This window comes from Felis catus, chromosome F2 (assembly GCF_018350175.1).
Source record: "Felis catus isolate Fca126 chromosome F2, F.catus_Fca126_mat1.0, whole genome shotgun sequence".
NCBI lineage: Eukaryota > Metazoa > Chordata > Mammalia > Carnivora > Felidae > Felis > Felis catus.
Window position 1 is genome coordinate 41,679,092 of NC_058385.1, and position 13,575 is coordinate 41,692,666.

Genomic DNA, 13,575 nt, shown 5'->3' on the forward strand with positions numbered 1-13,575 from the left:
TTAACGTATATTCATTTTTTGAGAGACAGAGACAGAGTGTGAGTGTGGGAGGGGCAGAGAGAGAGAGGGAGACACAAAATCTGAAGCAGGCTCCAGGCTATGTGCTGTCAGCACAGAACCCGATGTGGGGCTCGAACTCACGGACCATGAGATCATGACCTGAGACGAAGTCAGACACTTAACCAACTGAGCCACCCAGGAGCCCCACAAAATGCTACCTTTAATTTGTAAGTGTTATTTGCGCATACTTAAAAAAAATTTTTTTTAATGTTTATTTATATTTGAGAGAGAGACAGAACACGTTTGGGGAAGGGGCAGAGAGATGAGACAGAATCTGAAGCAGGCTCCAGGGTCTGAGCTGCAAGCTGTCAGCACAGAGCCCAACGTGGGGCTTGAACTCATGAGCAGTGAGATCATGACCTGAGCCGAAGTCAGACGCTTAACCGACTGAGCCACCCAGGCACCCCTCGAGCATACTTTTTGATGCATACAATTTGGCTAGTGGCTATGGGGAATCTATCCTGAAAAAATCTTAGGCTCATGTAATGTTCAAAGCTGTTAGTTTTGATAGGAATTTTAAATCATCTGCTAATAACCTGCACAGATCTTTACTGAATTTCTTTATTAAAGGAAAAAAAAAAAAGAATCTGGTCCCTTTGTGTTACCAACTACTTATTTGTTTTCCACATATTTGGTTGTAGAAATTAAACACCATACATTTTAGAAAATGTTTTATTTATTTTTAAGAGAGAGTGCACGAATGGGGAAGGGATGGGGGTTGGGGAGCAGAAGATCCAAGGCAGGCTCTGAGCTGTCAGGACAGAGCCTGATGTGGGGCTCAAACCCATGAACTGTGAGATCATGACCAGAGCTGAAGTTAGACGCTCAACTACTGATCCACCCAGGCACACCAAACCCCATACATTTTGAAGCAGTGGCAGGTTAATTGTTCTATCTGCCCAGCAGCTCCTTATTCTAGTGCTCCAATCCATTCCGTGGGCTGTAGAAAAACGCATACTGATCTTTTGTGAAGGGAGACTTGCGATCACCATTGTCCAGACACAAATGTAAAACTGCCTTGTTGCATATTCATTGATGAATTTTAAGTATTAGAGAATGGAAACTTATGGGCTGGAGAATTATTCGGACAGCTAGATGTATACAGTGAATAGTTTCACATTAAAGCAGTTATATGGATCCCTCATTCATAAACAGCCACGCAGAGTTCTGAAATGTGCTGCACCATGACTGGAGGAAGGGGATTAGGTGCCTTTCGTCACTGATCTGTGTCCCCACTGTAGTGTGATGAGTGCTAAAAGACAGGTTCTGTAACGGAGCCACGGACAGGCCTGACAGGGGTGCCCCTCTTCTCAGGTCTGCACACCAGCAGAGGCAGGCCCCGTTCCTGGGCCCCCGACTGACTTCACAGAGCCCCAGTAAGGATGTAAAAAGCCAGGCCCTCCCAAGTCTGGGACTGAGAAGAAAAAGTGGATGGGAAGCTGTGAGTATTAGATTAGTTGTTTATCTCTGTTTACCTCACTTTAAGAACCTCAACCTTGGGGACTCCATTTAGAGAAAAATTTTCTCTAAAATCTAGAAAAACTATTTTTTTACACTCAGACATCCCCGCAGTGGAGGTTTATGCTAAGGCTTGCATCCTTAGAGGTTCCTTCAAGACAAATTTATCTTGTCTTGGCCTCTCTCAAAAAACAAAAACAAAAACAGAAGACCCATCTGAACTGTAGAATGTTTACACATGTGCCAATTGATCCGATTTTAATAGCTCTTTAAATGTTGATGATTGCTGTTGACCAGCTTTCTGATATGACCAGTGTTGAAGGTTAATATGAATATTTGAAAGAAGCAGGTGGTGGTCATAGCAGATGTCTTGATTGCATGTTTACCCTTCCACACTCTGCTGGAGCACATGCTTTTTGCACACTGTCCAGGAAAACTTTTCATTGGTTCTTTAGAGAGCATCAGGTTCTTTTAGAAGATTAAGTGGGGAAAGAGTGACAGTGTATTGTGCAGGGAGAACTCTCCTGCCACACTGATTCATTAGTGCTTTTAGGATGCAAGATAATTGCATATCTATAATTACATGTGTATTTCATATGGTTTTCTCCATTTCTCTGTGTATTAATGTTAGTTGCAAGCTTGAACTTATGTTTATAGCCAAGGTTTTTATTCTGTTTGGCTTCTGTTTTAAAAATTGTTGATATTTATTCAGCAGATTTTCAGCTGCTTATTAAATCCTTGTGTTTTTTTACCTTGATCTCTGATTTCCTTCAGAATCAGACAGAAGAATTATATTTTATGGTCAAAGAACTATAGCTGTGATGGTTTCAGCCTTGAGTAAACAAAAATCTGACTTTCTATGGTTAAATATGTATTTAGTACTTTTATGTGCCAGGAATGGTACTTGATGGTGGTTACAAAGATCAAACATGCCTTGCCCCACTCAGACATGTACAAAATAGAACAAGATCAGGACTCTGTAATGACTGAGGAATCCCAAGCTGATTCCTGGGACTGGGGAGAGGCCTGCAGGGAGTCCTGCCATGTAATAGCAGCAGTGCTGAGAGCTTTGCAACCAACACTGTGCAGCTCCTTTAGCTTCTGTTAGTTCCTGGAAGGCAGAATGGGCTCTGTTCTCTGTGCTTCCAGTTAGTATCATTAGTCATTAGTATCAGTGATGTCTTAGAGTCTTAGATGGAGTATAGGATATTCCTGAGACTTTGTTTCACTACCATATTTATTTTTTCTTCCCTTTTTAAAAAATTTATGTATTTTGAGAGAGAGAGAGAGAGAGGGCGCAGAGGAGGGGCAGAGAGAGAGGGAGAGAGAATCCCAAGCGTGCGGAGCCTCATGCTGGCTCAAACTCCTGAACTGTGAGATCATGATCTGAGCTGAAATCAAGAGTTGGACACTTAACTGACTGAGCCATCCAGGTGCCCCTGCCATATTTATTTTTTATGAAAATATATCTTACTTATTGTTGACTTGGCAAGAAAACAATGTTTTTAAAACTTATTTGGAAATAATTTCAAACTTTTAGAAAGGTTGCAAAATTTAAAACGGTACAAAGAACACTTGCATAATCTACATCCAGATTCACCTGTTGTTAACATTTTTGTCCTGTTAATGATTTGTGCAGTGCCCACATACAAGTTCATGTGTGCTCTGTGTGTGTGTGTGCATTTTCACACTCATAATTTTTATCTGAACCACTTGAGTATAAGTTCTATACTTCATGGCCCTTCATCCCTAAATACTTTAAGTATTTCCTAAGAATAGGGATATTCTCTTATGTTATCTGAATAGCTACTAACTTTTGTAAATTTAACTTTGATGTAACATTTTTATATAATTTTCCATTTATATTCCACTTTTGTCAGTTTCCCCAGTAATGTCCACAATAGTATTTTCCCCTCGAGTATAGGATCCAGTCTAGGATCATGTATTAGTTGTCACATCTCTTTCTCCTGCTTTAATCTGGAACATTTCTGTAGCTTCTATCTTCTATGACATTGATTGATTTTTTTTTTAAAGTTCATTTTTATTTATTTTGAGAAAGATACAGACAGCAAGCGGGGGAGGGACAGAGAGAGAGAAGGAGACAGAATCCCAACCAGGCTCCATGCTTTCAGTGCAAAGCGTGATGCAGTGCTGGAACTCATGAACTTTGAGATTATAACCTGAGCCAAAATCAAGAGTCAGACACTTGGAGCGTCTGGGTGGCTCAGTCAATTAAGTGTCCGACTTCACCTCAGGTCATGATCTCACTATTCGTGAGTTTGAGCCCTGCATCAGGCTCTGTGCTGACAGCTCAGAGCCTGGAGCCTACTTTGGATTCTGTGTCTCCCTCTCTCTCTATCCTCCCCTGATCATGCTCTGTCTGCCTCTCTCTCTCTCAAGAATAAACATTAAAAAAAATTTTTTTTTAATTATCAAAAAAAAAAAAAAAAAAGAATCGGACATTTAACCAATTGAGCCACCCAGGTGCCCTGTCATTGACAGTTTTGAAGAGTATAGCCTCCTTCCCCTGCTTTTTTAGAACATTCCTCACTTGGGAATTGTCTGATGTTTTCTCATGACTAATTCAGTTTATACATGTTTGGCCAGAATACTGCAAAGGTGATATGTTCTTCTTAGGGTATCACATCTGTTGGCACACTTTGTCCATCTGTTCTTTGTTGGCACTGTTTTCATCACCTGGTCAAGATGTTGCTTGGGTTCCCAGTCTGTAATTATAATTCCTCTCATAAATTAATCAACTTTAAGACTATGCACATATCCTGCTCCATGTCAGTTTCTTCCTAAACTTAGCATTCATTGATGGTTCTTGTCTGATTCAGTCTTTATTTGTTATGATTGCAAAAAGGTAATTTCCAGACTCTAGCACTCGGTCAACACTACTGGTTGGCACTTGGCATTCTAATATAAGGAAGAGCTCTCAATCTCTTGTATTTGTTTATTGATTATTGCTATGAACTCATGAATTCCTGTTTTTTTCCAGTATTTTATAATTCATTACTATATATGATTATTTTGATGTTCAAGTTGTCCCAGACTTGGATAGTGGGAGTCTTATCAAACTGGGTCCTATGTCCTTATGACATGCATCCTCATCACTTTTTGGGACACTTTGTATTTTCTGGCACAGTAAAAATATTCTAGGATCACCTTGAATCTCCCCTGCCTCTGTTTCTCCAGAGCTCCGTTTCCTTCGGGGGGAGTGGAACTGGAGACCAAGATCTGGGCACTAGGTGTGCTTTTTCCTACTGGAATCTCTATTTGCTAAGATAAAACTGTACCCTACAGATTATTTTCTTTGGACTTTTAGTTACTCTTTTCGTGTGGAGAAGTGGTTATTTTCACTAAGTAAAATTTTTGTCCTATGGAAAAAAGTTTGTGTGTAATAAATACGCATAGAAGTCAAGATGAATCACATAACAGAAGCTTGTTATTTAATTCTTGTTTTGTTTTTATTTTTAAAGTGTGTTTTTATTTTTAAATTATTAGTTAAATTACTAATAGCATAAGAAAAAAAGTCTAGTGGAAATGTTTTGGACGTATTATCTATACTTGGAAATGTTTTGAAATGTTTTCTAGGGACATTTTCTTTTCCCCTGATACTTTAACATAGCTATCTGGTGATAGTTATTACAAGTTTCCTTACCTAGTTTTGTATTTGGTTTGTTCATTTTCAGGTCTGCTGAAGTCATTTCTAGTACTTTCTAAAAATTTACAACACTCTTGTTTTTTTCAGGCTGTCAAAAGACATAATCTGACTAAAAGATGGCTTATGAAAATCATTGATGAAAGAGTAAGTTGAAATTGCTCAAGTCGTAAGTGTTTTCTTCCTTTTTATCTGTAAGCTAATTCCTCAGGGAGGAAATGTTTTAATATGTGTATTACATTCTGGAGGAAGGAGATTTTAGAGAACTGTCATTGTATCCATTCTCTATCATTACATGCGCTCATTTCAGCCCCCTGCCCCTGCACCTTGAGTCAGACAGGCAAACATAGGCACCTAGGCAGAGATGGGTATGCACACCCTACCCCCACTCTACTATTTTGTTTGGTTTTTAAATGGAAATGTTTGGACTTATACAAAAGTAGAGAGAATAGTGTAATATACTTTCATGTATTTGTTACCCAGCTTTAATTAGTTATAAATACATATCCAATCTTGTTTCATCTATATTCTACCAACTCTTCTCATTAAATGCCACTGGATTATTTTATTTTATTATTATTTTTTTGCCACTGGATTATTTTAAAATAAACCAGCATATTATTAGCTTGCAAATATATATTGTATCTTGAAAAGATTTTTAAAAATGCTTTTAGAAAACATACCCACAATAAATGATCATACCTTAAAAAAATTACAGATAATTCCTTAATATCATCAAAACTTGAGTACTCATACACATACCTTTATGTACACGCAATATTTGGATCTCTGTCCAGATAGTTGAGGGAATAGGAAAGTCTGATGGTTCTATTCTAGTGAATGGAATGCTATACTATGTTCTAAGACCTGAGTTCTACTTCCAACCAAGCATACAAATTACTCTCTGGCCTGGGCTAATTTATGTAATCTTTCTGACACATGGTTGGCTCAGTGTCCTCATTGGCCTGATATTTATCACATACTGTTGTCATGAAAATGTGAGTTCACTTAGTTTATTTGGATACAGCCTATTAATAATCATAGGCTATAGTAATTACAAACCAAACAGGAGATAACGACTTGAGCATTTAAAAGAAATAGTTGTTGGGGCACCTGGGTGGCTCAGTCAGTTAAGCGTCCGACTGCGGCTCAGGTCATAATCTCGTGGTTCACAGGTTCAAGCCCCACATCAGGCTCTGTGCTGACAGCTCAGAGCCTGGAGCCTGCTTTGTGGATTCTGTCTCCCTCTCTCTTTCTGCCCCTCCCCTGCTCGTACTCTGTCTCTCTCTCAAAAATAGATAAAGCCTTTAAAAATAAATAAATAAAAGAAATAGTTGTTGGCCTACAGAGTTAACTAGCACTAAGAAGATCTATTTTTCAGGTGTTTTCTGTTTTTATGAGGTAAAGACAATTAGAAAATTCAAGACAGAGATAACTTTTTGGTTTAATGGAAAATAACATTTGGCATTTGTAAGGAGGGATATTTAAGAGTAAAAGACTAGGCTCAAGTCTCCCACATTGATCTTTAGATTTAGTGCAATTCCTATAAAAACTCCAGCTGCCTTGTTGCAGAAATTAACAAGCTGATCCTGAAATCCATATGGAAACACCAGAGACCCAGAATCGCTAAAGCAATCCTGCTAAAGAAGAAAGCTCCAAAGTTATAGTAATCAAACTGTGGATTATTGGCACAGCATCGGCATATAGATCAATGGAACAGAATTGAAAGTCCAGAAATAAACCCATAAATTTATAGTTGATTTTTTGATAGGGGTGTGAAGATAATCCAATGGGTAAAGAATAGCCTTTTCAACAAATAACATCAGGACGACTAGATATCTGCATGCAAAGAATGAATTTGGATTCCTATCTAACACCTATCTAATACCATATGCAAAAACTAACTCAAAATAGGTCAAACACCTAAATGTAAGAGTTAAAACTGTAAAACACTTAGGAGAAAACATAGATATAAATCCTTGTGACTTCAGGTTAGGCAGTGATTTCTTAGATATTTCTTATCAAAAGGATAAGCAATAAAAGAAAAAGCAGGTAATTGAACTTAAACAAAATTAAAAATTTCAAGAAAGTGAGAAAGCAGTCCATGGAATTGGAGAAAGTATTTGCAAGATATATATATATATATATATATATATATATATATATATACATACACATACATACATACATACATATATATGTATATATATATTTGATAAGGAATAAGTACCTAGAATATGTAAAAAAAACTCTTAAAACTCAACAATAAAAAGACAAATCACCCAATTTAAAAATGGGGAAAGGATTTGAGTAAACATTTCTGCAAGGGAGATCTACCTATGACCAGTAAGCACCTAAAAGGATGCTCAACATCTTTTCATTATGGAAATGTGAATCAAAACCAGAATAAATTACTCCTTTACACTCATCAGGATGGCTATAATAAAAATATGAACAATAATGAGTGTTGGTGAGGATATAGATAAATTAGAAACTTTCATACGTTGCTGATGGGAATGTGAAATGGTATAACTGCTTTGAAAAAAATTTGGCAATTCTTCAGAAAGTTAAACATAGAGTTACCAAAGACCCAGCAGTATTACTCCTATATTTATACCCAAGAAATGAAAACATGTGTCTGCACAAAATCTGTAACAAATGTTCACAGCAGCATTATTCATAGTAGTCCAAAAGTGGGAACAACCCATAGTCTACCAATGAGTGAATAAAAACATAGTGTGGTATATCCATACAATGGAATATTATTAATACTTTCTCCAGTTAAAAAGAATCGGGTACTGATATGTGCTCCAACATGGATGACCCTTAAAAATGTGCTAACTGAAAGAAGCCAGATACAAAAAACTACATATTGTATCACTGCATTTTTATAAAATGTCCTGAGCAAATAAATCCATGGAGACAGAAAGTAGGTGAGTAGTTTGTTGGGGGATGAGAGAAGGGAGAAGTGGGAAGTGACTGCTTGATGGGTACAGGGTTTCTCTTTGAGGCGGGAAAACAGTGTGAGATTAGATAGTGGTGATGGTTGTACAACTTGGTGAATATACTGAAAACCACTGAATTGTGCATTTTAAAAGGGTACATTTTACAGTATGTGAATTATGACTCAATTTTTAAAAAATGTAAAGATTGGACATAATTTTTTTCACCTGGGATCATTGCTAGTGCCATTTTCTTCTGATTAAAAAATAAAGAGGAAGGGGTATATTTCCTTGGCAGTAGGGTCTTTGTGGATGTATTATTATAAAAGTGGCTAGATGTTCTTAGCCTGAGATTTACATTTTTTGGTTTCTGGAATATAATGTGATCAGGTAAAGTAATCACCCCCATTACTTTATGGAGCTTGGTTTCTTTGGGGTGGGGCCTGGTTATGATCTTTCCTTTTCTACACACCTTTTCTTTATTAAAAACATGGGCTTAACAGTTAAAATGTATAGATTTGAATCCTATCCCCACCATTTACTAGCTATGTGACCTGTGGCTCCATTTCCTCATCTGCAACATGGAAAAAGCATTAATTCTTTATTTGGGGGGAGGGGGGAGGTTTCCAGGATTAAAAAGATAATGTCTAAAGTGCTTAAGTCAGAGCTCAGTTAAGTCAGTGTCTCATGATTCCTTGGGCTTTTGAAGGAATTAAAAATTAAGCTAACCGCATGTCTGGGGTGATTTGTGCATTGAGATTATTCCCAAGGTATTCTTTTGAGGGGTGATTTGTAATTACTGAATGTGTAGGACTTTAATATTTTAATTTTATTTTAACCTTATTGTGTACTAAACAATATATACTAATTATTTTTATTCTTTATTAATTCTTCAGGGCAAAAAAATGGTGCTTTTTTTTATAAAATATTGATAATTCATCAAACTTTATTTGCATTTTGTTTGACTATAGGAAAAAAATTTGGATGACAAACCATATCGTAATATCCAGGAACTGGAAAACTATGCTGAAAACACTCAGAGCTCTCTTCTTTATTTAACACTAGAAATATTGGGTAAGTCTTTTTTTCCGGTTTTATAATTCTGTTTTCAAAGAAAATACCTCTCAGACTTCACTCTTTCATAATCTGACAGTCTAATTGGTTTAACACGAAGGTTTTCTTCACACCATCTGTAAAGGAATGATTTTTTGTTTGTTTTTCTTTAGCAAAAAGGGGAATATATATATCTTTCTTTGGAGTGCAGACTAATCAAAATACTCAGGCTCTCATAAAAGTACTTTAGCTACCTCATGGGAATGCTGTAATCAATAATCTGGTAATTACAGGTGATTTTTCTTTTTCAAGTGTCTCCTACAATTTGGAAGACCTGGGGCCTGACTCTTCCTTCCCTGTCAATAAAACTTCCCCGTGTAGGAAAAATAAAAAGTAGAAAATATAAAACTGCGTTTCTCAAAGTTCTTGCAAGACTTTTCTTTCTCTGTCCTCTTAAAAATAAATAAAACAAACAAATTTAGATGATCCTTTTCCTCATCTACTTTGTTTTAAGTTGGTGAGGTCTTATTGTAATGAGGAGATTGTTTGGATCAAGGACAATACCCTCTCTTTTGAAGAAGGTAATATATCTTTATGTCACCCTAAAGGAGTAACACAAGTCCCTATTGAGATTCCCAGGCTCATTCCGCCTGTATGCCCGGTGACATGTTTGCCAACACAATGAAAGGAGGGAGCAAAGAGCAGACGGTTTGTCAAGCGTATACTTAAAATGAGGTCATATGGAAATTGCATTGAGGAGAAGAAATGGAAGACTTGTAATGTTTTTCCAAGATAGCTGATTAAAATTCCAAATGTGTTCTCAGTGTTCTGTAGTCTGAGGAAAACACTTTCATTTAAAAGTTGAGGTTCGGAAACCTGTTCAGTGGTAAACAGTCAGCTTGTCTTTGTGCCCAGTTTTGCTCACATAAGTCTTGTTTTTCAGATATAACACACAAGATAAACACCTACTTGTACATGTTTAGGTGATTTCTCCAAGCTGCCTCTATTGATTTGTTGTGCATGTAAGCCATGTTGCTTCATTTCTAAAATCCTAGGTGTAAAGGATCTTCATGCAGATCATGCCGCGAGTCACATTGGAAAAGCGCAGGGCATTGTCACTTGCTTGAGAGCAACGCCCTATCATGGTAGCAGAAGAAGAGTGTTCCTTCCCATGGAAATTTGTATGCTGGTAAGGCTGTTACTTGTTTCCTCTAATAATTTACTTCAGGAACATGGGGAGGGACATTATCTCTTGGTTCTTTGCTTCATCTGTTCAAGTAACTGCTTTGAAATGAATGCTAATTGCTTTTTTGCTCCAGTTATCACATCAGAATTTTATCAGTCGGGCACCTGAGATCAGTGGTGGGTCCATATGTTTCCTTGCTTGTATAATTTTGTTCTACCCGCAACTGTTGTTAATTAACATCTTGTCACATATTCTTCTAGGAGTGTGTGTGTATGTGTGTCTGTAGGTGCAGACACAAGTGTGTGTACATGTATTTTCAAAAACAAAATAAACATTGTACCGTAGATTCTATTCTGTCACCTGCTGTTCTTGAACTAAGGTAAAGTGTGCTTTTAGATTCCTAACGTAATGTGTATTTTCCCACACAGCATGGCGTTTCACAAGAGGATTTTCTACGGCAGAACCAAGCTAAAAATGTGAGAGATGTGATATATGACATTGCCAGCCAGGCACACTTGCACCTAAAGCATGTAAGTAGGCTCTCTGCCAAATTATTTAGGAAACTACTATTTCTAGATGTGGCTGTTCCTCGAGCATAGTTAGGGTTCCTGGTCTTTACTCCGTTTCTCAGTGAAATCCCCGTAGATTTATCTCAGGCACTCTTGAAAACTTTCTCCAGTTTTTTATGGTCCCCCTGTCTCCCTCTCAGCAGATGAACACATCCTTTACCGAGCAAGCCCAGCCTCAGCTTCCTCGGTGAGCTCCTTTGTGCTCTGTGCACCCACCAGCTCTCACTCTCAGGGGACAGGCTGTCTCTGCCCTGCCAGGGCTGATGGCTCCTCTCCCAGGAGCTCATGTCCTCAGTGTCTGCAGCTGGCCTGATAACTCACCCCTTTTCTAGGCAGCCTTCGGATATTCTGTGGCACATTTCCCCCCTCCCGGTTAAACTTTAGTGAATAAGTGGCTACATTCATTGTTACCTCAAGGCCAGCAGGACCATGGCACCGTTCGTTGTGCTATCATTTCGCTTCCATCCTGCCTATTCTAATAATAGGCATCACTAAATAATCTCCTTATTGCCACATTAGTGGGCACTTAAAACTCTCATTCATGCTAACTCTTTCTGCTATTGACATCATAGACGTTTTTGCTCCTTGAAACTTTCTTTTCTTTTTTTTAAATTTACATCCAAGTTAGTTTTTTTTTTAATTTTTTTTTTTAACGTTTATTTATTTTTGAGACAGAGAGAGACAGAGCATGAACGGGGGAGGGTCAGAGAGAGAGGGAGACACAGAATCCAAAACAGGCTCCAAGCTCTGAGCTGTCAGCACAGGCCCGATGCGGGGCTCGAACTCACGGACTGTGAGATCATGACCTGAGCCGAGGTCGGACGCTCAACCGACTGAGCCACCCAGGCGCCACTACATCCAAGGTAGTTAGCATGTAGTGCAATAATGATTTCAGGAGGAGAATCAGGTGATTCATCCCCTGGTGTTATATAACACCACCTTGAAACCTTCTACTATCTTCTTCCCTTGGTTCTCTGACTTAGCCTCTAAACTGGTTCCTGATTTCTCCTACATATCACTTTAGGTGTTTTCCTAACAGTTCTTCATCTTTTCTCAATCTGTACCTTGTCTTCTGTTGACTACCCCACACTTCTTTTTTTTAAAGATTTTATTTATTTATTTTTAATTTTTTTTTAAGTTTATTTATTTTGAGAGAGGGGAGGGGCAGAGAGAGAGGGAGAGAGAAAATCCCAAACAGGCTCTGCATTCTCAGCACAGAGCCCAGTGCGGGGCTTGAACTCATGAACTGTGAGATCAGACCTGAGTCAAAATCAAGAGTCAGCCACTTAACTGACTGAGCCACCCAGTCAACCCTTTAAGATTTTATTTTTAAGTAACCTCTACACCTGATGTGGGGCTTGAACTCACAACCCTGACATCAAGTCTCAGGCTCCAATAACTGAGACAGCCAGGTGCCCCCTTCTCCCCTTTCTTGAAACTATGTCCTTCACCTGAATCGTGCTATTCCTTCCTGATTCTCCTAGAACCATTACTTCATTTTAGTGTCTCCTGAAAACTTGGTGGAAACTTTTTATCTCCCTGATTCTCATGATGCTCTTTCTCCCTGGTTCTTCTTGTGAACCTTTTTCTTTTCCGTTTGTTTGTTTGTTTTCTGAGCCTCAGTGGATCCTAAAGACCTTGTCATTTACCTGCAAACCTCAGGTCCCTTGTACTTGCTGTTTTTCTGCTTGGAAGATGTTCTTCACCCCCAACTCCTCCACTCCCAACCTCATAGGCAGCATCAAATATCACCTTATCAGAAAGATTCTTCCTGGCTACCTTATCTAAAGTAACAGACTCCTTTTCCATCCCCTCAGTCCCTTTACCTGGCCTCGCACTTCTCACTGCCTGACACAGAATGTAAGTGACTTTGGTTCTATGCTGCATTCTTCAACATCTAAAGTGCGTGGTACATTACAGGCACTCAGTAAATTTCTGTGAAATATTAAGTAGGTAATCAGATTGTAAGCTTTTTGAGGGCCAAGATTCTATATTAATCTTTTTCTGAATTTTCTGAAGCATAGTTCTCTACCACAATGGAGGTATAGGTAAAATACATGGAACTTTAGATGAGAAATCACTTAAAACTAGCAGAGTTTTAGATAAGGTCTGAGAATACAACGGAATCATAAATGCAGGAATGCCCTGAGTTGGAACCTGACTAGTCCAGTTGATGGACACTTAAGGCATCTGAAAAATACAGATTCCCAGGCCTTACCCCCTGGTGATACAGTAAACCTGGGATGGGGCCAGGAATTAAAATTTCCAAATGATTTTAAACACCAGGTTTGAAAACTACTGGTTTGTAGGTTATGTGAAATAGGATCCTGGAACACAGGCTTGGAAGGGTGGACCGAAGGAAGATAATAGAGTTCGGGAAGATTTGAGAGGCACTGGAGCACAGTGGATGACAGTGCAGACTCTGGAACCAGAATCTGACTTTCAGTCCTAGCTCTGCCATTTCCTAATCACATGATCTTCACCTCTGCGCCTCACTTTCCTCCTCTGGGAAAGAGGGTCATATTAGGGCTGAACTCAAAGAGCTGTGATTTGGATAAATGAGTTAATGTGTGTAAGACTTTATAACCATGCCTGGCATATCATAAGTGACATGTGAGTGGGCTCCCTTCATCATCGCCACCA

At 38.5% G+C, this 13,575-nt stretch overlaps 1 protein-coding gene and 1 long non-coding RNA gene across 6 annotated transcripts in view; one reads left to right on the forward strand and one right to left on the reverse strand.

The window, feature by feature from the left end:
- Positions 1-13,575, reverse strand: part of LOC105261377 — a 116,076-nt gene that overhangs the window by 70,419 nt on the left and 32,082 nt on the right. The gene's annotated exons all lie outside the window — the stretch shown is intronic.
- The window catches only part of NDUFAF6 (NADH:ubiquinone oxidoreductase complex assembly factor 6), a 30,982-nt gene that overhangs the window by 12,903 nt on the left and 4,504 nt on the right, over positions 1-13,575 (forward strand). For 4 of the 5 annotated variants that reach the window (XM_011291403.3, XM_019822914.2, XM_023248614.2 and 1 more), the window contains 4 exons: positions 5,273-5,329; positions 9,096-9,198; positions 10,233-10,366; positions 10,792-10,893. In XM_011291403.3, coding sequence (XP_011289705.2) covers positions 5,273-5,329; positions 9,096-9,198; positions 10,233-10,366; positions 10,792-10,893 — 396 coding nt within the window. Of the gene's footprint in view, positions 1-1,380; positions 1,502-5,272; positions 5,330-9,095; positions 9,199-10,232; positions 10,367-10,791; positions 10,894-13,575 lie in introns of those variants that run through there. The other variant, XM_023248615.2, reaches the window with a different exon arrangement.